General features: G+C 41.2%; 1 protein-coding gene and 1 pseudogene across 11 annotated transcripts in view; both read left to right on the top strand.

Annotated features, from left to right (window-relative positions):
• Macf1 (microtubule actin crosslinking factor 1) overlaps window positions 1–25,093 on the top strand; it is a 364,069-nt gene that overhangs the window by 337,525 nt on the left and 1,451 nt on the right. For 6 of the 11 annotated variants that reach the window (XM_042674998.1, XM_042674983.1, XM_042675017.1 and 3 more), the window contains 9 exons: window positions 618–781; window positions 2,384–2,546; window positions 3,085–3,239; window positions 4,089–4,163; window positions 5,781–5,798; window positions 11,078–11,195; window positions 20,681–20,892; window positions 21,332–21,442; window positions 24,174–24,303. In XM_042674998.1, coding sequence (XP_042530932.1) covers window positions 618–781; window positions 2,384–2,546; window positions 3,085–3,239; window positions 4,089–4,163; window positions 5,781–5,798; window positions 11,078–11,195; window positions 20,681–20,892; window positions 21,332–21,442; window positions 24,174–24,303 — 1,146 coding nt within the window. The remainder of the gene's footprint in view (window positions 1–617; window positions 782–2,383; window positions 2,547–3,084; window positions 3,240–4,088; window positions 4,164–5,780; window positions 5,799–11,077; window positions 11,196–20,680; window positions 20,893–21,331; window positions 21,443–24,173; window positions 24,304–25,093) is intronic. The other 5 variants (XM_042675025.1, XM_042675068.1, XM_042675046.1 and 2 more) reach the window with 3 other exon arrangements.
• LOC122113213 lies at window positions 1,119–1,215 on the top strand (annotated as a pseudogene).

Consider the following 25,093-nt stretch of genomic DNA (forward strand, 5'->3'; position numbering starts at 1 on the left):
AGTGCCAACAGACCACCTATACTCTTTATTTTCTCAGATTGGTATGAAATTGCAAGGTACTGTTGTGGTCATTAGTTTTAGCTATTTACATTTAGTTTACAGTAAGTTAGCTGTAACAAAAATCAGCACCTATAGAATTCCCCTGGTTCTTTTTTTTTTTTTTTTACATCAACTTTATTCTCAGAGCAACCTGTGTGAATTAAAGCCTCACATTGCCAACTTTGTAGTAATCATATTCCTTCTTACATGTACCAAAATCTCATATCATCAATGAGTTCTGGGTTGCAAAGAGGATTTAGTAATTACAAATTAAAGACACACACAAGTGCTCTTCCCCTGCTTCTTATGGTTGAGTTGACATGTCCTCAGTTCACTAAGTAGGACAGAATTGGTTAGAGATGTGTAGGAGACAGGTAAGTACTTGTATGCTAGACAGAGGACCAGTAACTCTGGAATCAGTATACTCCCACACCTAAATGTTGCCAAGTCCCATGTTTCTTTTCTCAGTTATTGGCTGGATATCATTATTAACTTCTCTTAAAATTCACACATAGAGCTATTTCTCTGTGGACTGACAAAACCAAGGTTTCTAATGTTGTGATTGTTTTTGCTTTTAGGAAAGCCCTTAAGTCAGCCCACACCTCCTCCTATGCCAATCCTCTCACAATCTGAAGCAAAAAATCCACGGATCAATCAGCTCTCTGCCCGCTGGCAGCAAGTGTGGCTGTTAGCACTGGAACGCCAGCGGAAGCTGAATGATGCCTTGGATAGACTGGAGGAGGTAATGGCTCTAATGAGTGGTCTTCAAGTGTTTTTGATGCCCTTTTGGTCTGACCTGTGTGCCTTTACCTATCCAGAAGTAGAATCAGACCTGTGCTAGTAATCCTTCAAACCCCAAAGTGAGAAAAGACATTTTAAGAAAACCTTTCACAAAAGAGGTTGTTACATCTGGTGATGGAAAGCAAGAAAGGGTCAGGCCTGTGGCCCAATCCTCAAGACCTTTCTGTGGCTGATGATGAGGAATGTAACTATAAAGCTTACCACAGAAATCGTCATTAAGCCATTCATGTAAAGATAGAGAAATATGCTATATGATTATGAAATAAGAGTAAATTTTTGTTGTCTTCATGTGGCACCATAAAATTGAATGATACAGAAAAGTTTAATGTAGCCCCTGTGCAAAGATGACATGTAAATTTGTGAAGTATTATTTTTGGGGGGTTGGTTGTAGACTTGGGCTTGAACTCTGGGCCTGGGTGCTCTTTAGCTCAAGGCGAGCACTCTACTACTTGAGCCACAGCACCACTTCCAGTTTTCTGGTGGTTAATTGGAGATAAGAGTCTCACGGATTTTCCTTGCCCAGGCTGGCTTTGAACTGCAATCCTCAGATCTTAGCTTCCTGAGTAGCTAGGATTACAGGCGTGAGCCACCAGCTCCTGACTCCTTTTTTTTTTCTTCTTAATTAATTGCCCACTATCTGGTTACTGCTAGTCTTCAGTAGGTCTATTTCTAAGTGTCCAGTTATTTTTAAAAATATGGTACTACCTAGTTTCTGAAACAAACCTCTAATGTCTTTTATATTCTTTTATTTGTGCATATCAAAGCAGCTATGCCTGGAAGTGAGTGTTCTGTGTTTTTTTTGTTGTTGTTGTTGTTAATTCTAAAGGCCAGTTGAATTTTAAGTATATCTGTTCTGGTGCTTTGTTTCCCCCCTTCCTTCTAACTTTGAAAGACTAGGGGAAAGAAAATCTCCAATATATGTTGGTGAATCTCCAACATAATCCAAGTAGCTGAAAATTGCTCTCCTCACTACACAAGCCAAACATTTAACATATATGTCAGGTGGGCAATTTCCTCCTCTGATGCCATTCCAAAATGCTTGGATACAAGGTAGCATTCCTAATGCTTCCTGTGTTCAACTCAGATTTTGTCACAAAAGTCTCAGAGAATGGTGGGAAATACAAGTTTCCTGATATGGGCTATATGTATAGAGCCTTTCAAAATAATATGAAAGCGGTGTGGTGAGACCTCTTGGAATAGAACTCATTCCCTTACCTCTGTGGTGATGACCTTTGGAAAAGCCCAAAGGGAAAGCAAGGCCGACTCCACCCATTCTCAGTCTATGTACTCTGTGTTTCCCACAATGTTTTCTCAGTTACTGTTTTTCCTGCTGTTGCATTCTACCACAGCTCATGTAAATGGTTGTAGCTTTACATGAAGAAGCAAGATGTGCCTTCACAAATGAGACAATGTATAGATAGCATTGTTGGTGCCCCATGGAAGGCCTGCATGGCTTTATGGAATGTCTCAGAGTTTGGGTATGCTCTGGGAAGCTTTGAGAGTCCAGAACAATAGGTATTACTAACATTTGATTTCTTTCTAGTTGAAGGAATTTGCCAACTTTGACTTTGATGTCTGGAGGAAAAAGTATATGCGTTGGATGAATCATAAAAAGTCTCGGGTCATGGATTTCTTCCGGCGCATTGACAAGGACCAGGATGGGAAGATAACACGTCAGGAGTTTATTGATGGCATTTTAGCATCCAGTAAGTCTAGTCATAATTCCAAACATGAGTCACACCTGGATTTCTCACACCTTTATATGTGTGTACACACCTGCATGCAAATATACCAGTAGGGTTTGAAGTCTCTAGCTTGGCTTTTTGCTCAAGGATAGCTCTCTACCACTTCATCCACATCTCCACTTTTCTTGCACTTACTTTGTAAAAATTATAATATTCTGGCAAAATAGTCTTTTTAAGCAAAAGTCAGGATGAAGTGGATAAGTAAATTAAGATGACTGGCAGGATTACAGGGGACTGTAATATTTTATACCTTTTTTGGTATATTACATAAGGGTAGGAGAATATATAAGCAGATATGCTCGTCATTACAATGAGTAGTCCTTAGATGTTATAGTTTTGGAATGATTTTTAGCTGTATAATTTAAATTTCCTGAGTTTTCTAAAGTGAACTGTTGGTTTTCAAGTTAAAAAAAATTATTTTACCATATTTTTTCTTTCAATTATTCACATACGAACTAAATAAGCCTTTTTAATGTTTTAAATTGTTTCCTTTTGCTAGAATTCCCTACCACTAAGTTAGAGATGACTGCTGTGGCTGACATTTTTGACAGAGATGGAGATGGCTACATTGACTACTATGAATTCGTTGCTGCTCTCCATCCCAACAAAGATGCTTATCGACCAACAACTGATGCAGATAAAATTGAAGATGAGGTATGACAATTACTATGACCATATTATTTACTATAGATTTATTATTGTCCTGGATTAGGTTGGGTGCAGTTACCATATCAATGCTTAGACTCATCTGTGATTATTGGGAATTCTATTTAACTTTCAGGTGGTAAGTCAAAGGACCCCAAAGTATCTTTGGCTACTGGGCTCTATCTTGGGCTAGTCTAGATAGGATTGCCATTATATCTATGCTTCTCTGAAGTCCACATAGGATCTTTCCAGGGAATTATTCTCTTCCTGGTTCATAGGTACCATGTCACTTAGAATGGACTTTCTCAGTCCTGAGCATCCTACTTCATAATTCAGGAATGAGGTTTTCAATGTAGTATGCATCAAGCATTTTCTCATTAAAAACCATATCTTGTCGAAAATAGCAATTTCATTAGCACATAGAAATTTCAGTATGTATTAGGAAGGGAGGAGAGCCAGTCTTGGGAGTTAGCTTGATATACAACAATGCCAACTGCTTAGGAAATTTTGATCAGTTCATAATTAGCTTTATTAATTACTTGCTTTTCATGTAGACATATTAGCACTATCCTCTAAAGGAATTTTGAAGCAGGATGGGAGAGTGTTTTATATAGTTCCTGAAATTTTTCTTTGATATAATTTTTTTCTCTCAATGTCCCTTTTATCTCAATAAAAGCAGTGTGTTTTTGAGTAAAAGATAAATGCATGTGTCAAGAACATGAAATGCCTGAAGAATAATGAATGGCTTTATTCATTCTGTTCACATTTTTTAAAAATAACATAGTTTCTCTGACTAGAAAGTTTTTCTCTGCCCTTTACACTTTCTTTTTCTTTTCTGTTATTGTTTTTAATCAATAGGTCACAAGACAAGTGGCTCAGTGCAAGTGTGCAAAAAGGTTTCAGGTGGAACAGATTGGAGAGAATAAATATCGGGTAAGAAAAGGGGAGCAAACAAAAACAAAAAACATTCTCATAGTGGTGGTTCCCTTCTATGCGGTCCTTGAAAGCAACTTGACATATAGCAGACATAATTTCACCTTCTCAGCTGGTACCCAGAGCCCATGGATTAGAGATATAGTCACTGTTTGATTCTCATCTCTGGATGTCAAATGTCAGTATCCTACTAGTGCTTTACATAGTACCATCTGAAAAATTACCATATTTACCTAAACAGTAGATGTTGACAATAAGACATTTCAAAACCCTTGCCTCTGAGCCAGTTGAAGTCTTCAAGGAGGGACCTTTAGAAAGCACTTTTAGAAACAATTATATCAAATGACTGATGATTAAATCCCAGAAAGCTAGTCTTCATGAACCTGAATGTCTTCCAGGATCAGATGAATAGAGAAGCTGTAGAGATTTTTTTTTTTCTTTTTGGTCATGGGGCTTAAACTCTGGGCCTGGGTGCTATCCCTCAGCTCTTCAGTTCAAGGTAAGCGCTCTACCACTTGAGCCACAGCACCACTTTCAGTTTTCTGAGTGGTTTTTTGGAGATGAGAGTCTCACAGACTTTCCTGCCCTGGCTGGCTTTGAACCACAATCCTCAGAGCTCAGCCTCCTGAGTAGCAAGTAAGCTGTAGAGATTCAACAGATTGTATGCCTTCTCTGAGCTAGGCCACAGATGGGGAGCCAAGCTCAGGGGTCTTCTCTAGAAAGACCTGCTTGGTTTGGCTATGACTAATAGTAAACTATATATATGTATATATATATATATTTTTTTTTTTAAATTGTGAATAGCCTCAAGAATATAGAAGGGAGGGATCCAAATAGAGTCCCTAAAGTATATTCAGCAGCTTATTGGGGTTCCTTAAAGTTCTAAGAAAAGTTTGATTGGCAAGGAGAATTTAGATGGCCATATTTGATTGGTACACAGGAAAATCCAGATTCCATTCTTCAAAAAAGTTCTGAGAAGCTGGGTTCCAGTTGGCTCATGCCTGTAATCCTAACTACTGAGGAGGCTGAGATCTGAGGATTGTGGTTCAAAGCCAGCCCGGGCAGAAAAGTCCCCATGAGACTCTGATCTCCAATTAACCACTCAAAAACCAAAAGTGGTACTGTGGCTCAAAGTGGTAAAGTGCTAGCCTTGAGCAAAAGAGCACAGGGACGGTGCCTAGTCCCTAAGTTCAAGCCCCATGACAATTAAAAAAAAAAAAGTTCTTAGAGTACATCAGGTAAGCTCTGTGCCAATAGCTGAAAAGTGTTGGGTGACTGTCTTGAATCTTACCTAGAGCATTTAGTTAGAGCTCCAAGTAATACTATACTTGCTTATTGGGTTTTGTTTTCTTGGTTGGTTTTTGGTTTTTTTGGGCGGGGGGTTGGGTTTGTTTTTGTTTTTCTGTTTTGTTTTGTTTTTGTAATTGCCTAAGAGAAATGAGTTGCTAAGAATAGCAGAATATTGCAAAATCATATTCCTATGGCAGGCGTTTGATAGGAATATGGTCAGTGTATATATTTGGAAGACTGGTAACATGATGATATGATTTTTATTCCTTAGTGTTTGACAAAATGTTCTCTTTTTTTCCCTCCATCCTTTACTCTTACTGTCTATAGTTCTTCCTCGGCAATCAGGTACAGTTTGCCTTGCAATGTCCCTCTCAGTGGATATGGTCTTTGTAGCTGATGCTGCCTGTTCTTTGCTGTGGGGAGAGGACATAATCTGAAGCATGCCTGGGTCACATCTGGTGGTCTTACCAAGTGGAGAAAATGCTAATAGAACTGGTATCTCAAAGCTGCCTCAGCAGCAAAAGCATACAAGTATACTTTTTAAAAAAATCAAGATAAAGTTTTCCATTCAAAATTAGGTTAACTAGAAGTATGTTGTGCTATGTTGAGTTATAAGTAATACAATTTAGGAAGTTAAGCCTGTGGGATCAATCCATTCCACTTGTAAAATGAGCCAGGTTTTGTACTTCAATATTGTGAGTCAGAAAACCCTCAGCCCAATTGTGATTCATACCAGTTTTTGACAGTTAACATAAACTTTGTAATTTACACAGAAAATCCTGAAGTATTTTAACACTGTCTCCTTAAGTACTTCCTTAATATTTATATTATGTAGAGTTTCCATAGAAGTATGGTATGGAAATCATAATTGGGCATGGCCTGAAGTTTCTAATTATGGCCAGACAGAATCTAACAGGACCTAATTATACTTCTGTGAAAAATTGGAAGCCTTGGCTCCGCTTGGTAACTAACCTCTCAGATCTTTTTGAGGGCTCTGGGGTGCTATGCCTTCAAATGTAAAAGGAAATTGCATGAGTAAAATCTGTCTCTCTGATGTGAAATTAGAAACACTAAGAGTTAATTTGAGACTCTCAATCAATGTTAAGTTCACTGGAATAATCACTAACTATAGTAATATTCTGGTCCAATGGAAAGAATGGGATAGAAAAATCTAAAATGAGAGGAGTCAAGTTGGCTTTAAAATAGACCATTGCAAGGCAGGCAAGGTGGCAGGAGACTATAATTTTAGCTACTTGGGAGGCTGACACAGAACTGAAAGTTTGAAACCAGCATAGGCAGTTTAGTAAGACCCTATCTCAAAAATAGAATTGCTGGGAGCTAGTGGCTCATGCCTGTAATCCTAGCTGCTCAGGCAATGCTGAGATCTGAGGGTCATGGTTCAAAGCCAGCCCAGAAATTTCATGAGACTCTTATCTCCAATTAACCAGCAAAAAGCTGGAAAAATGGAAGTGTGAATGAAGCCGTAGAGCACCAGCCTTGAGCAAAAATGCCAAATTAGAGTGTGAGGCCCTGAGTTTAAGCCCCAGTACCAGCACCAAAAGTAATAAACATAATTTTTATCTGGGCACTGATGACTTACCCTGTTATCCTGTCTACTCAGGTGGTAGAGATCAGTATAGCAGTTCAAGCACAAAGTTTACATGACTCCATCTGAATAGAAAAAACTACACATGTTCCTATTAGCCCATCTACTGTGGGAATCATAAATAGGACAACTTAACAAAAAATGAGACTCTAATCTCAGAAATTAAAAGGGCTAGAGTCATGACTCAAGCAATAGAGCACCTACTAGCAAGTTTGAAGTCCATTACCACAAAAATAATAATGCTATTATTATAGCTTGGTGGCACTTGGAACACTTGCCTAGCATGTGTGAAGTTCTGGATTTCATCCCCAGCACTGCTAATTAAGCAATTAAACATTGCAGTCAAGTGCCCAAGCATATCTGCCTTCTGATAGCTATGCGAGTGCTTGGGACCCTTCTCCATTGTGCCATTGACCAGGAAAGCGCCCAATAAGGTGTTCTAATATTGCAAACAGAACTATGAAGTTCACTTTAGTTCACAACTCAGACTTCACATGCCACTGTCAAACAGCTGATGTAAGAATCCAAGTTCCTGGGCTGGGAAGGTGGCTCAGTGGTAGAGCGCTTGCCTTGCATGCCTGAGGCCCTGGGTTCGATTCCTTAGCACCACACAAGCAAAAAAAGAAAAAAGCCGGAAGTAGTGCTGTAGCTCAAGTGGTAGAGCACTAGCCTTGAGCTGAAGAGCTGAGGGACAGTGCCCAAGCCTAGAGTTCAGGCCCCACGACCGGACCCCCCCTCAAAAAAAAAAAAGAATCCAAACTCCTATGAGACAAGGAAACAATGGTTACTGGCCCTCAGGACCCTGGTTCTGAGTTCTCAGCTTTTCTTACACCCTGTTCTGTATAGAGGTGCAGTAACTCTTCCACACTCATCACTCTGGTCTCAGTTTCTCCAGCTGCAGTTGTTCTGACTTCAAATGCTTTGGATCAAGCCTCCATTTTCCAGAGCTCAGCAAATCTTTTTTTTTTTGGGTCCGGTCGTGGGGTCTGAGCCTGGGCACTTTCCCTCAGCTCTTCAGCTCAAGGCTAGTGCTCTACCACTTGAGCCATAGCACCACTTCCAGCTTTTTTTTTCTGCTTATGTGGTGCTGAGGACTCGAACCCAGGGCCTCATGCATACAAGGCAAGCACTCTACCACTGAGCCACCTTCTCAGCCCCTCAGCAAATCTTTTAACCAGATCTTCACTGAGAAATTAAAAGCAAAACAATTATGAGATAAATGCAGTAATACACCAGAAGACACAGTAGTCCAAGAAAAAAGAACTCTAGGGTTCTTTTGTTCACTCAGGGAGACACATAAGTACATATCCTTCCTTCCCCTTAACTATCCAGAAAAAAACCCTAGTGCAGTGTTACTGCCCTTACGTCTGATGAAATCTCAGTAACACCTAGAACCTGCCCCCTCCATGACAATAGCATCAATCCTCGGAGAAGCAATGCTGTAGGTAATACTGCTGCTTCTGCTCCATGCTTTCACTCACTTACATAGAATTTTTATTTTTTGGTGGGGGGGATCCGGTCGTGGGGCCTGAACTCTGGGCCTGGGCGCTGTCCCTCAGCTCTTCAGCTCAAGGCTAGCACTCTACCACTTGAGCACAGCACCACTTCCAGGTTTTTTCTTTTTGCTTATGTGGTGCTGAGGAATCGAACCCAGGGCCTCACGCGTGCAAGGCAAGCGCTCTACCACTGAGCCACCTTCCCAGCCCTTTACATAGAATTTTTAAAATTATATAGTTGAGCTGGGGATGAGCTCATTGGTACAGCTCTTGCCTACTAGGAGTGAGGCATGTTGGGCCAGATAAGACCCTTGAAATCATCTGGCACATGATGTTATAAACATATTCTTTTCATTGGCTGCCTGTAGCTCATCTGACTGCCTGTACTGATAATTTTGTATGACCCAAGAATGATGTTATAAATATCCAAATGGCCCTTAACTGAAAAAAGGTTCCCTACCCCTACTCTAGACTCTTGATTTAATCCCCAGGACTTCCAAAATTTAAAAATTCCTGTCAAATGAATCATGTAAGATTATTAGGTTTCAAAATATATGGCTAGAGAAGGAGGGGGGACAGTGTTTTTCAGTCTCCCTGTCAATACAAATAATGCATTTGAGTCAGCACAAAAGTATGGAGAATTATCACCAATTCATTAATATTAAAGAAGGATGGTTATATGCCTTTTCAGACATCCTTTCTCACATTTGCAGTCAGATTTTCTATTTTTCTGCTTCGTTTCAAAGTTATGACTCTCTAAATGAAAATCCTAACTAGATGATTAAGTAGTCCCTTTACCACCTCTCTAGGACGTTCCCTTAAAATTTGCATTTCTTTTCTTTTCTTTTTTGGTCAGTTGTGGGGCTTGAACTCAGGGCCTCAGCATTGTCTCTCAGTTTTTGGCCCAAAGCTAGCACTCTACCACTTTGAGCCACAGCTCCACTTCTGGTTTTCTGGTGGTTAATTGGAGATAAGAGTCTCACAGACTTTCCTGCCTTGCTGACTTTGAACCATGATCCTCAGATCTCAGCCTCCTGAGTAGCTAAGATTACAGGTGGGACTGCACTAGCACTGGGCTAAAATTACATTTCTTTAACTATATGTTTGATGTTTGTTTTGGAATTTTGGTATACTTGTCTTTTGTTTCCTTTTCATTCTGGGAAGAGGGTGATTTATACAATGGGAAAGACTGGTGTTAAGGTAGATCTGGGAAGCAGTAATGTTAGGCAAGAAAAAAGGGGGGAAAAAGGTAACAGAAGAGCATGTATGTGAGCCCAGTGTAGTGGTGCATACCTATAAACCCAATATTCAGGAAGCTGAGACAGGAGAATCTAGAATTCAAAGCTGGTCTGGGCTACTCAGCAATTCTGATTCCAGAAGAGAAAAAAAATCATGCTTGTTGTAAGATACTAAGAATGATTATGGGGCTGGGAATGTGGCTTAGTGGTAGAGTGCTTGCCTAGCATGCATGAACCCTGGATTTGATTCCTCAGTACCACATACACAGAAAACGCTGGAAGTGGCACTGTGGCTCAAGTGGTAGAGCGCTAGCCTTGAGCAAAAAGAAGCTCAGGACTGGCAAAAAAAAGATTATGATTATGATGGGAGATTAAAATTTTTATTTCATCTATGTTACCTAATCATTTGTCCAGCTAAAGAAAACCTTTCTGCTGGTGTAATCACAAATAGAAATACTTAGGTTTCACTGTGAAAACTGGATGCAGAAAGTATCAAATTTTCTTCTAACTTTGTAATGATGCTTTGCAAAGGTTTTCTTCATGCTTGATTCAGTATTTTCTCCATTTAATTTTTGAGCACACTGTATTCAGAAGTTGATAAATACACATACACCCTTTAAGCTTTACAACATGGGGTGCTACAATTTGGGCAGAATCTTTAAAAGAATAAAGTGAGCAACATTTGTTTATCTTCTTCCTCTCCTTTTGGTACACAGTGCTGGCATTTTCCTAGTCGAAAGTATTTGAAATATACTCTAGTCTGAACCAAGCTCTCTTTTTTTTCTTCTTGTGTTGAAGATCTAGCCCAAGGTCTTGCACATTAGGAAGCAAGTGTTCTATCACTGAACTACATTTATAGCCCTCAAGAAAGCATATCTGTCGCTTGGTGTTTCTGCCAACTCTTCAATAAAAAATTTAAAAAACACACACAGAGACAAAAAAGAGAATTTAAGATTTTTCTCCAAACTGTCATATTGGCCAGGCCAGTAGCTCACAACTGTAATCTTAGGTACTCAGAAGACCTGAGATCCAAGGATTGCAGTTCAAAGCCAGCCCAGGCAAGAAAGTCCATGAGACTCTCATTTCCAGTTAACAAGGAAAAAAAAAACAGAAGTGGAGCTATGGTTCAAATGATTGAGCACTATGGCTCAATTTCTTGAGAAAATTAATTAAAATAAAAAAATTAATATTATCATTCCTATCTGAATACAGTCTGCTTTTGGGGAAAAAATAGAGATATGCCTTAAGGCATACTCATAAACTAAGTTTCCCTTTATTCTACAGTTTGGGGATTCTCAGCAGTTGCGGCTGGTCCGTATTCTGCGTAGCACCGTGATGGTTCGAGTTGGTGGAGGATGGATGGCCTTGGATGAATTTTTAGTGAAAAATGATCCCTGCCGAGGTAAGAAAGCATTTTGTTTATTGTTCTGTTGTTTTAAGGTGTGCAGGTGTCCTCTCATCTAGCCCAGGGCTTCAGGAGGAGAACACAGGAATGAGAACTATGATCGTATTAGTATCATCCAAATGTTGCAGTTTGGAGCATTATGTTAACACCAGTCTGGTGAAGAGCCTGACGTAGTCCTTTAGGTTTTTCTCTCAGATGCCTTAGCCTATAATTCTTTTTTTTTTTTTTTTTTTTGGTCCGGTCGTGGGGCCTGAACTCTGGGCCTGGGCGCTGTCCCTCAGCTCTTTAGTTCAAGGCTACTAGCGCTCTACCACTTGAGTCACAGCGCCAATTCCGGGTTTTTTCTTTTTTGCTTATGTGGTGCTGAGGAATCGAACCCAGGGCCTCAGGCATGCAAGGCAAGCGCTCTACCACTGAGCCAACTTCCCAGCCCCTAGCCTGTAATTCTTATGGCTGAAAATCAGGGAAAGTATTGGGTCCTTCCCATATAAGAAAGAACTAATGATTATTAGCCCCCTTGACCAGGAGGAGGTTCAAGATATCTGTCAGCAGCCCAGACACTTCTAAGACACATGGTTGCCTAAGCAAGGTTGAGAAACACCTTCTGGCTAGGCATGAAAAGGTGCCCACCAGCCAAAAAATCATCAACTTAAATCCAAGCAGCTAGAAGCTAGGGCTGCAGCAGGGCGCGACCAACCAAATCCCTCATCACTAAATCCTGCTCGGCTACATCCTCTCCTTCCTCCTGTAGCAGAGCTGCATGTGGGTGTACTAGAGGCTCCCCTACTCTCTGCCAGTTTGTCTTTCTTGACTGGTTCTATGTTTCCTGCTCTCTCTGTTTCTTTGTGTTTACTTATTTTTTATTCTAGTTCACCATCCTGGGAGTAAAATAAAGCGCTCTGATTCCAGCTCTTCGGTTTCCAGCCAGTCTCCCATAGGTTGGCTCTTAAGCTGTGTCCCTCTTCCTCCCCTACCCCTTGAGAATGGCTTTGCTTTCTGAACTGAAACAACTTGGCTCTGTGATAACCTGCTGCCTTGGTGAATGCTTGAGACAGCCAAACCTCTGCTTTTCCAACTGCTTTGTTGACCGAGTATGAAATGTTACTACTGAGACCCCACCCACAGAATTTGTTTTGAGTTCCTATTAACAAATACTTCTATACCATAGGTATCATACACAGTTATAAGCACTTTAAACATTTGTGCCCTCATACCTGTGCCTCCCTGCCCTATGAGGTATAGTGTCTCCTTTTTATAAAATAGGAAATTGAGGTGTATAAAATTTAAATAAGTTGCTCAGGGACAGGTAGACAATAAATAGCAGAGGCAAGATTCAAATCCAAGTCAGCCTAGCTCTAGGGTAGGTCCTCCTAGCCTCTATGCTGTGTTTCTCAGAGGCTCATATGCTCCCTTATTGTATATATATCATTAAACCAGTCTGCAGAATTAAATTATTAGCACCATTATTTATAAACTCAGAAATAAATACGTTTAGTACAGTTATATAACCTCTTTGGAAGTGATTTCTTGTCATATTCTAAAATATTTTTAGAGAACAGAGTTAAAGAGTACAGTTCTCACCAGAATTTAGACAAGCCCATAAATTGTTGTTCTTTAACTCATTCTGAATTTGCTCTAGTAAACCAAAGTAAAAGATAAGCAATAATAATTCTTTTTTTTAATTGTTTTAAACGAGGGGTGATAGTTGTATCATTTTACCCCTAACTCCATTAAAATAGCATTATTCCTTTCCAAATCTATTACAAGTTCTCTTTTTTTTTCTGTCATGTATGACTGGACTAAATAAACAAAAAAGAAATTGCATGTGGCATTTTGGAACCCTTGTTTGCCTGTTTATTCTCTGCCTGCTCTATTTTAAGTACATTATGTTGCTGGCCAAGTAGAATACAGCTTGCTTTATCCTTATATTACTATCTAAAAATTGGAACCTCAAGGAAATTTGGGAGGGCCACCTAGTAGCTATTTTCTACGGACCATGATAGCCTTTTTCAGCATCCTTCAGATCAAACAAGGTAAGACTTTCCTCTGTCTCTTTATGAGTGCCTCCTAGGAACTCAGTAATAACTTTGATCCCTTGACTAGACAGTAGAGAATTCCCCACTAGTTTTCAGTGTCATAATTCTTCCAGAAATGGGCAGGATGAGTTATTTCTAACCAACTAAGTAGTGCTAGGAAGAGGGCAGCTAATGGCTGGTGTGGATAGCAGTAAGTTGGAAGGATATGAACATCAAAAAGAGAAGTTACTTGCCGGACATGTTAATGTACACTTGTAATCACAGTTACTCTGGAGACAGAGGCAGGAGGATCACAACTTCAAGGGCAGCCTGGGCTACAAAGTGAGACCCTCTTGAAAAACAGACAGGTCCTGCACTGGGCACAAATAGCTCTCATCTATAATCTTAGTTAGTGAAGAAGCTGATATGTGGAGGATCATGATACAAGGCCAGGCCTGGCAGAAAAATCCATAAGACTCCATTTCCAAAATAACCAGAAAAGACTAGACTGGAGTCATCATGGCTCAGGTGGTCTAGTGCCAGCCAAGCAAGCATGACATCTAGGGTTTTGTAGGATTAATGTGGCTTCTAGAACACTGCTTATGTTATGTCTCCTTGGGCTCCTATGGACCATAGAAAATGTTATTCTACACTGAAGATGGTACATGATTTGTAACAAGTTTTTTTGTTTTTTGTTCTTGTCAGTAATTGGTCTTGAACTTAGGACCTGGGTGCTATCCCTGAGCTCTTTTTGCTCAAGGCTAGCACTCTACCACTTTGAGCCACAGCTCCACTTACAGTTTTCTGGTGGTTAATTGGAGATAAGAGTCTCATGCATAAGAGTCTTACTTTCCTGCCTGGGCTGGCTTCAAACCACAATCCTCAGGTCTCAGTGGTATATAGGATTACAGGCTTGAGCCACCAGTACCCAGCATGACAAGATTCTTAATACTAATTAATTTCTTCTCTCCTTTTCAGAGGTGGGAAATGTCAGGCCATTGGGCCATAAAAGGCCTGCAAAATCATTTAACACCTGATGGAAGAGACATGTATTTTTGTTGTCAGCTGCCTGTACTGATAATTTTATATAACCCACGAATAATGTTAGAAATATCCAAATGGCCCTTGGCAGGAAAAAGTTTCTCACCCTTGCTAGCTGTTGAAAAAGAGGAAAAACCTGAAACTATGCATTGCTTTAGCTAAATATAAAAGTGAAAATACATGGCTAAGTTGCTAATTATATAAAAGCTGGTATTGCCACAATCATATTTTATTTTCTAACTTCATCCATGGCGAAGGAAATCATGTTTTGGGTGGAGGTAAAAATGCTCCTTCCAGAAAAACAGGCACTTGTATTCAAAAGACAAACTATATATTTTTTGAGCATTATACTTACTACTTCCATCAAATAAGTGATGACCTTTAAAAGATGCAATTTATTTTAGAACTGATCATTTGTAAACTACACAAAATGGTCTACCTTAACTGTGTTTAAGTGTATAGTTAATATTCACACTATACCATGCATTCACAAAACAATTTTTTTTTTGGCTAGTCCTGGGGCTTGAACTCTAGGCCTGAGTGCTGTTCTTCAGTTCAAGGCTAGCACTCTACCACTTGAGCCACAGTACCACTTTCTGCTTTTTCTTCTTATGTGGTGCTGAGGAATCAAACCCAGGGCCTCATGCATGCTAGGCAAGCACTCTACCACTGAGCTACTTTCCCAGCCCTGACTGTTTTTTTTTAACTGCGCGCGCGCGCGTGCGTGCGTGCATGCGTGCGTGTGTGTGCCAGGGCCACCAGCACCTAGCTAGCTTCTGTTTTGAGAAAAATACATACTTTTCTTTCTCTTTTGGAATTTCCCTAAAATAATTCACATCTTCTAACTATGTTTTTCCCCAGCTAAAGGGGCTGTCACTCCTTTTTAATTCTGAAGGTTGGCTGCTTTAAGTATATTTCTAAACAAATAGCTTTTCTTTCTCCCACATAAAATATTTGTGTAAAATGTTCCAATTCAAGAATCATTTCCCTGTCTTGTAACTTCAAATACTTTCTAGTTTTTGAAAAAGTTTTTTTTTTTTTTTTTTTTTTTTTGTGAAAATACCATACAGAGGGTTTACAAATACATGGGCAAGGTAATGATACATTTCTTATCAAACATTGTTGCCTCCTCCTTTCTTTCCCCTTCCCATCCCTTCCCATCCTCCCTAAGAGTCTTCTTTTGCAGTCCCACTGGTTCAGGTTCTCTTCCTCTTGCTTCATCCTCTAGTGCTAGGATTACAATTAGGAGGCACTATGCCTATCCCCACATATTTTCTTTTAAAAATGCATTCCCCTTGAGAAAAATAACACACAAAGCTAATGTTGATTTATTTACTAGAGATGTGTTAGTAGCTATTAATCATTTGTTGTCTTCTTTACTAAAATTACAGCATCAGGGATTATAAGTATAGGGGCCAAGAAGATAGGAAATAACAAGAAGTAAAATGAAAAATGAGGGACAAACTTCTAAAGACTAAATTAATGTTTTTACTCGTGGGTTTTATAGCCAGTGAAATATTCTTGTTATGCTAGTTACTCAGGAGGATCATAGTTTGAAGTCAGCCATGATAGAAAAGTCTGAGAGACTCCATCACAAAATAATCAGCAAAAACAAATAAAACAATGTAGAGGAGGGATTTAAGTGGTAGAACACCAACCAAACAAATTTGAAATCCTGAGTTCAAACCCTGTTACTAGAAGGGGGAAAAAAATATCCAAGAAGTAAACCATTGGCTAAAGGTTCACTGTGAAAACAGAGATTATTCCATTACATTTTATTTGTTTTTGATGTGAAGAGAAAGCATACCATGGGAACAAGACCTTTTTCCCAGCATCCTTCAGGCACCTAGATAATGCCCCTGTTCCACAGCAGCCTCTGGGTCTGACTACCATAACATAGGAGCTCACATAGGATCTTGTGATAGGATTGAACAAATCCTCAGACTAAAAGGCCAATCATTAGCTGTGTCCTTGACTGTGATTTTTATAACACTGGATCATTTTCATTTTCTATAGAAAATTATTCTCTCTGCACTTTTTAGTTGTTCTTTTCATATTCTATCACAATAGGTCTTGGCAGTCCTACATTTAGCTGTGTGGCTTCAGTCATTAAAACTCAAGGCTTTGAATGTGGCTGGTGTACTAGAGTGCCAGTCACAGGTAGAGAACTGATGCCCACCCCTGAGCAAACCATGAAAATAAGTAGTACAGAAGGTTTGTGAAGGTTATGGATTGGGGACTTTTTTTCAGAGTAGAAATAAAAGCCATGGGGTTGAGACCCTAAACATAAGCCTGGCATTGAGATCAACAGGGAAATTAAGATGATAGTCCCTGCCTTGAGACGTTCACTGCCTTGTGCATGAGAAAACTTGGGAATGAAACAACATGCACAGCTGATGCAGTGAGTGAGTAGGGTGAGGAGAGGGGATGTATCTGCCCACAAGGACAAGGAGAAGTGTTGCCTCAGCTGTATCCTACACACAGAGGCCATCCCGACATTTTAGGTCCAGGAAGCCACATGTTCAGATGAGCAGAAGTAGCAACAGTGGGACAGTAGAAGGACTAAAGTAGTCTAATGATTGTGACAGGTATACAAGGTGGTTAGCCAGACAAAACTGAAGAAGGTCTGACAACTGGGATTAGGTGATAGGTGCTAGGCCACAAGTGCTTGGTGTATTCGATTATATAATGCCATTTGGGCTTCTGAAGGGGACCTGCAGAGGACAATGTTCAACAAACCCCTGTGTCAGGAATCCACTCAAACGCCAGTCAGAAATTCTGCTTGAAGCTATGAAATCCACTCTCCACAGCAGATTTATGTCTAGAAACCTATAGAGAGTGGGTAAGAGCAAGTGGATCACAACAGAAGGATGAGGAAGAGCCAGGGGGCTCTTCCACAGTGGAAGAGACACTCACACCCACAAGTGAGAGGGTTAAAAGACTTTAGAATGTAGAAAGATTCTGGGAGAGAACAGCCATTAGCAGATTGGGACCTGCTGGTGTTTCCAGGCTTCTGACTGTGGTGATATCCAGTCAGGCTTCAGATGTAACTTTTGGCATCCAGCAACATCTGCTCTGTGAACTTGGTGCCTGCTGTTACTGTGATGACACTCAGGTGTCAGATGAACTCATCAGCAGGTAGAAAGTCCAAGGGGCTAGGGGGACAGAACTATGTACAGACAGGGTTAAGGGGAAAGAGAAGCAGGAGAGTGGGTACCCTTGAAGGCAGTGGAGGGCAGTGTTTCAGAAAGAAGAAAGCACTTAAGTAACTGCCCTCATGCAAATTATAACAGCAGAGAGATGCTTTACCTGCCAAATTTGTCAAAATTTTACCTGTATATACACACTTGATAATACAGAGCAGAGTGAAATAAGATTGTAAAACAACACTTTTTTTTCAGTACTAGAGATTGAACCCAGGGGCCTCAGTCATGATAATAAGCACTGTACCACTTGGGCAACAACCCTAGCCTTTTGTTTGTGGGGTTTGTTTTTGTTTTGGGGGGGGTTGGTGGGAAGAGGAGAGCCTAGAACTTGTGATTCTCTTGCCCTCATCTCCCAAGTGGCTACAGTGTACAATACCCAGCCCAGCTTTGTTCTGGGTTTTGTTTTTTCTTTTGAGACAAGATCTCTGTGTTGCCCAGACTAGTCTCAAATTCCTGGATTCAAGTGATCCTCCTGTGTTAGCTTCTAGGGTACCTGGGACTATAGGTACACATTACCACACATCCAGTAGTCTCTTTCTACAGCATTTAAAATGGAGCTGTTCACAACTAAGTTGCAGTTTCAAAATCTTCCTCTTCTATCCTCTGTGGATTTTTTTCTGGCAGATTTTGCCCCAGAAGGAACTATCAAACCACAAATGCAAAGTTATGGCATTGGATCACAAGCGGTTTGTATAGTGTTCAGGTGCTAGCTAGTTCATTATTTTCATTCATCAACATTATCTTAATCCCGGTTGCATGTCCACCATTATACTGGGCATTTTATCACACAAAAGTAATAGTTCTAGCCAGGCGCTGGTGGCTCACGCCTGTAATCCTAGCTACTCAGGAGGCTGAGATCTGAGAATCGCGGTTCAAAGCCAGCCCGGGCAGGAGAGACCGTGAAACTCCTATCTCCAATAAACCACCAGAAAACCGGAAGTGGCGCTGTAGCTCAAGTGGTAGAGCGCTCGCCTTGAGCTGAAGAGTTGAGGGACAGCGCCCAGGCCCAGAGTTCAAGCCCCACGACCGACAAAAAAAAAAGTAATAGTTCTACCTATGTGTAAAGGAAATTCTTTTTGAGAAAGAATGTCTACTAATGAATGTAAACAGAAAGCACTGAAGGCTGAAAAATGGAGTAGAGAATAGCCCAGGGAAAGAACTTGGGGAGTCACCAGACACGTGGGGACCTAGAGCTGAAGGAAACACTCTGAGCACATTAGGAGACATTAGATCATATCCAAGTGAGTTTGACCCTTGGAGACTACAGCCAGGTCACTTCTGGCAAGGCTGAGGAAACTACAGCCCTGAGTAGAGGATCTGTCTGGTGGCCGAGCCTAGTCTTAATCCAAGTTTTGATATCTATGTTAGTGCTGTTTTACCTGATAAATTGATAGCTGTGTCAACATTATTATATTTTAGGAAGAAATAAATGACACATTTTGTTTGTAATGGTTCCCTTTTTCAGGCTTCCTCAGCTTTCACATTTGTTTAGGTAATATCTACTGCTTCATAAAAGGGAACAGTGTAGGGGAGGGTAAGCAGGTAGTGTAACCTAATTTATGTTTCATTTTATTTTTCAGCTCTGAGGTTTTAACTCAGGGCTTTGTGCTTACTAGGTAGGCACTCTACTACTTGAGTCTTTTTGCAGACCCTGGCCTTAAATTCAGGGCCTGGGCACTGTCCCTGAGCTTCTTTATGCGCAAGGCTAGCACTCTCCCACTTGAACCACAGCACCATTTCTGGCTTTTTCTGAATAGTTCATTGGAGATAAGAGTCTCACGGATCTCCTGCTCGGACTGGCTTCAGACTGCGATCCTCAGATTTCAGCCTCCTGAGTAGCTAAGATTACAGATGTGAGCCACCAGCACCTGGCTCTTGAGTCTCTTTGTTTTGTTTTCTGATAGGGTCTAGCTTTTTGCTCCAGGCCAGCCTTTCCTGTGATCCTCCTATTTAATACCTCCCACCATAGCTAGAATTACAGTTGTATGCCATCACACACTTTTTTCCAATGAGATAGGTCTCTCAGCCCCTTTTACATAGGCTGACCTGGAACCTTTCCCTTATCTCTCTCTGCCTCCCAGGTCCTTAGATGTATAGGTGTGAGCCACCGACATCTAACAATATCTTTGAGAAATAATCAAAAGACATGCTTGAGGGAAAATATTTTATTTAAATTAGTACTGTCTTTCACATTTAAATGTTATGTTAGCTGTACTTTATCTTGACTGAATCCACATTTTGAGTTCTGATCTTCTAGCTCCAGAAAGCCAGGAGACAGCACCTATCTGGCCTTCAGTACTGGTTCCAGATCTTTCCACCTTGATGTTCTTCTCCTTGCAGTTTCCCCTTCAGCTTCTTAACTGCTTTCAGTTTTGTTTTTTTTTTTTGGGTCCGGTCGTGGGGCCTGAACTCTGGGCCTGGGCGCTGTCCCTCAGCTCTTCAGCTCAAGGCTAGCGCCCTACCACTTGAGCCACAGCACCACTTCCGGCTTTTTTCTTTTTGCTTATGTGGAACCCAGGGCCTCGAGCATGCAAGGCAAGCGCTCTACCACTGAGCCACCTTCCCAGCCCCTGCTTTCAGTTTTTGACCTAACTGTTTCTCACTGGCAAGTTTTGTGCATGGTCTTGATCTTTCTCTCTCTCCTCACATGTTTACTTCATAATGATTCTGTCCTCATCTCTTTTTTTCTGTTCTGACTTCCTCAATTCCTTTCTTTAGGATTATTATTGACTGAACTCAAATAGAAGAACCTAGACAGTGTGATTTCACTAATGTGTGTTTTCCACTATTTCATTATCACATATCTGCAAAAATTGAGCAAAAAGTATACATGTCCAATGAGAGAAGAAAAAGGGGTTTTGATTAACATCAGATGCTGTGGACTATTGCATCTGCTTCACAATTACAGTATGCTTTACCCCAGGGGACAGTGGCAAAACCAAACCATGGCTGCAGAATGGGATAGTACTCTGTCTATATAGAATTTCTTTAGTCAGTATGTGTGTTGTGGGCCAGAATCATGACAAAGCCGGTAAGTCATGGATTTATCTCCTTGTAAAGAACCCACAAATGATATTAAACCTATATATGACTTAGATGACTGTTACCATGGGGTCAAGCAGCTGTATGACCATCAATGATGTGCTTTTCAGATTAATTGATATTGTGTTTATGTGTGTGTGTGTGTGTGTGTGTGTGTGTGTGTTTATTCCCTTTGTAGCACGAGGTAGAACTAACATTGAACTTAGAGAGAAATTCATCCTGCCAGAGGGGGCATCTCAAGGAATGACTCCTTTCCGATCACGGGGCCGAAGATCCAAACCATCTTCCCGGGCAGCTTCTCCTACTCGCTCCAGTTCAAGTGCTAGTCAGAGTAACCACAGCTGCACATCCATGCCATCTTCTCCAGCCACCCCAGCCAGTGGGACCAAGGTATGTGCTGGTGTCTATTGTTCAGGAATTATCTGGGAGACTTCAGAGAGAAAAGGAATCCAGATACATACAGACCAATTCTACCTGTACCAAGTATGGCCAAGCCCTAGCAATACCCAAGCCTTAAAGATGACTACCAAGAACTCAGGCCACTTATATTGGAAAGGTTTTCTTCCTTTTATTCCCAGTTTTGAGTTTGAAGACCCAGAGTTACAGGTTATGATAATCCAGGCACTGTCTGTACAGATTAGCTTGCTGTTACATTGGGTTGTGAATGAAGAATACTGTTGACTTTCTGCCTGGCCCTTCACATCCCATTGAACTGATATACATTTTATTTTGTGTCCTGTTCCTTTAAAATTGAGTATCTGGTTTTTTCTGTTCCCAATTTTCCATTTTCAATTGTTCCCATCCTTCCCTTTGGATTTCCATTTCACAGACTCTGTTTCAGTTATCTCGCTGTTATGACAAACCCTGGTTGGTAAACAGTAAAGCTGGCACTCCTGTCAGGGACAGCCCTTGTCCTGACCTCCAGCTGCTCAGCCCTGAGGTAGAGTATAGCTTTGCCAAGGTCACATGGAGGCACTTGCTCATGCCAAGAACCTGCCCAGCTCTTCCTGATATGAGCCCATCTCTCTTCCATCTGTGCAGTGCTTGCTGACATAGCTGATTCAGCTGGTCAGATGTTTTCAGGGATTTCTAACTCAGATTCACCAAAATTGAAGTGAACTAAGAGATGCCTAAACAGTAACATTCAGGGTGGTGCATAGTGGTCATTCCTGATTATTTGTTTATGGATTCTGTTTATAGTTGGGCCCCTTGGGGCCTCCAAATGTTTGTACACCCATGAGTTACTAATTCTTGAAATCCAACTACAGCACATGTTTTCCAGTGTGCTTATCTGCTTATAACTAGAAGATGGTTGGCACCACCCACCTTGAAACACCTACGCAGGACGCTTGGTACTGCTATATTGGTCCAAGGCATGGGCACTGCTGATTGCAGCCAACACAGTGTCAGTAAGCACTGCTCTTAAGGACTCAGATTTTACCTTCTGAATTCCTTGGCCCAGACTGGAGCCAAAGAGCGAGACCTTGTCTCAAAAAAAAAGAAGAGAAAAAAATGAGAAAAAAAACAGATAGCATGGCTTGTCTAATAACATGCAATTGCATCCTAGTTCCTACAGGAAAATGATTGGGTTCTTGTGCCTCAAAGCACAGTACTGCCTGAAAAGCTTCAGCCAGACAAGCTGGAGAGGCACAGAAGCCAATGGCTATAAATAAGCTGCTGCTTTGGGACTAATGATGCTCCCAGCTAAACCTCCAGTTCAAAAATCTATCTGGGGATAGATCTGGGGACCCACTGCCACTAAAACCCCAAGACTCAACCTGTCAATCTTTCCCTCTTTTTTATGCCTCCAACTTCTTGAAAATTTCCAAAGTTCCAAAATTATTACATCTGATTTTGATCTTTCACCTTCTCTAATCATTGGTGTTCGCTCACCCAGAGGCTGCAGGGCTGTGGGTTTCCAGCAGCTGTGGGTTCCCAACGGCAGTGCTCAGGAAGGATAGCTTCTGGAACCGGAACTCCTCCTAGGTGGCCACGAGAGTTCCTGCTTGAATATTAAATCACTTCCTGTCGCTTTGGCTCCTCCTTTATAAAGAAATGAAGCAAAAATGATGAGATGGGTTGCGGGCATCAACATCTTAAAGGTCCTGGAAAACAATCTCCACAGTGATTTCAAAACAATTATAATAGTAACTGTCATAGATGATATTTAAAACCTTAAAATATTCTTCCTTCTCTAAGTTAAATCTACCATTATCTCAGAAGGAAGGGAAGATGGGAAAGACCCTATTCGTAGCAAATACGGCACCTACCAATAGCAGTAATAATAATGTGCAACTATTCCAAGATAGGAAATGCTTTTACATATTTATTCAGTGAGGTTTTGTTTCGATTTGTTTTTTTTTGTTTTTTTGTTTTGGGGTCCGGTTGTGGGGCCTGAACTCTGGGCCTGGGCGCTGTCCCTCCGCTCTTCAGCTCAAGGCTAACTCTCTACCACTTGAGCCACAGCGCCACTTCCGGCTTTTTTCTTTTTGCTTATGTGGTGATGAGGAATCGAACCCAGGGCCTCGGGCATGCAAGGCAAGCACTCTACCACTGAGCCACCTTCCCAGCCCTAATTTGAGGGTTTTTTTTTAACTCAGGGCCTTGCATTTGTCAGGTCCTCTGCCACTTGGGCAACACCACAGCCCTTCAACAAGGTTTTATTAAATCACTCTCCTGTGCTAGACAGTTTTAGATGCAAAGCTGTAAATGAAAGCTCCTACTTTTTTTTTTACTGTTGGAGAAAGAGGCAGCAAGGAAAGTATAGCTTACCTCTGCCAGTACTGCACAAAAGCTGATGGAGCAGGAAGAGAATAGAAAGTTGCAAATGGTATTGAAGGGTGAGCTGGCCTCAGAGATCCATTCAGTAGAGTCCCTGAAGGAGGTGATGACTGAGCCACATGTGCACCAGGCGGAGTGTGTCAGGTACAGTAAGCAGCAAGGGGACAAAAGCAGAGGACCTCCCTGGGTCATTGGACAAACATCCAGGAGGCCCATGTGGCTGGGATGGACTGGACAAAAGGAAGTGTAGTAGAAATTAACTGGGAGTGGCAGGATTCATCCTTCACTTCCTGAGGGAAAAGCAACAGACCAGCCACCTCATTTAGATCTGTCATTAAGCATAAAGGCAAAGCCAGGTCTCCTGACAACTCCTGTACAACCTTACTCCTGACAGTCATCAAATACCACTTCCTGTGCTGCTCATCGTTTATATGAGCCCCCAAGGCAAATCATCTTATCTACACGTTAGCAATGAGAAGATATGCTAAGGGATGTTGACTAAAGTACTGCAGTCTCGGTATTGATAACCCAAATTTGTAGCCCAAATGTGGACTGCTAAGATTATTTGGATTTCTTTTTCTTTCTCATATATTTCTGTTTGTTACAACTATGGCAATATTACTATTTAAAGATTTTTATTCCATTTCTAATGAAAATTATAAGCAACATAAAAGGTATTAGAAGGCATTTTGAAACTTTTAATTGGAATTTTAAAAACATTTCAGTCATGAAAAGCTATGACCTCAGACACTTCTAAAATAAATCTTTGTTTTCCTGGACTTTTAATTTGCTTTTCAAATGATCAGATATGAAGAGGTTTTTAAGTAGACTTTTACTCTAATTTCTATCAAGGACTCCTGGGGTAAATATGATCTTTTATTGTTTTGAAGGTTATCCCATCAACAGGCAGCAAGTTGAAACGACCAACACCAACTTTTCATTCTAGCCGAACATCCCTTGCTGGGGATACAAGTAATAGTTCTTCCCCAGCTTCTACAGGTGCCAAAGCAAATCGGGCAGGTAAGTACCTTCCCACAAAGCATGCATTGGGCTGAGACATGAAGGCAGAGGCCAGATCAAGATATGTGAATTGGCAGCCTATGGACAGTGCTTCACAGGTCTGCAAGGAGACAGTGTTGAACAGCATTTAGTGAGATGTCCAGAGAGCTGAGGGATCTTTGCTTCTCCTGTCACCGTAGGTAGGTCTAGCACTGCCTTCTGAGAGCAGGTATTTCCATGCCCAAGGCAGGGCTCTGTTCTTCATCTGAAAGGATCCCAGTTGAAAGCATGTAGAAGGAAAACAGGACCAGTCCATAGTTGCAGCACATAGCTGGCTATTCACTTCTCAAACATCTTGTGTTTGTTATGGCTGCTCATGAGCTGACGAAGTACAAGAGAGATTCTCTGTGCTCCCCCACTGAGCCTCCTCCTGGGAACTTAGGGATTTGGCTTCTTTCTCACCTCTGCTTCCCATCATTCTGTACCTCCATCTGCCAGCACATTGCCTCAGCCCTCACCTATCTGTGCTGAGGTGATTGAGCAGCACCAATAAGCCCCCTAAATCCACTTGGGGGGCCAGTGTCTACTGTCCTCAAGAAGCAAGCTTCACAGGAATCCACAAAGTAGGACAGGCTTGGCCACTTCTGTGTAGACAAGGAAGCTAGACAATGAAGCCTCAGTCTAGAAAGGCTGGGTGAGACTTGCCCAACGCCACCAGGCAAATTGGGTTGTATGAGTGTTGGTAACCTCTGGTCATCTGTGCCTCCATCCATGCCTCTCTGTTAAGTCTTCTGCTTTATTCATGAATTTC

Source organism: Dipodomys spectabilis, unplaced genomic scaffold (assembly GCF_019054845.1).
Source record: "Dipodomys spectabilis isolate Male_0828 unplaced genomic scaffold, ASM1905484v1 ptg000002l, whole genome shotgun sequence".
NCBI classification, from domain to species: Eukaryota; Metazoa; Chordata; class Mammalia; order Rodentia; family Heteromyidae; genus Dipodomys; species Dipodomys spectabilis.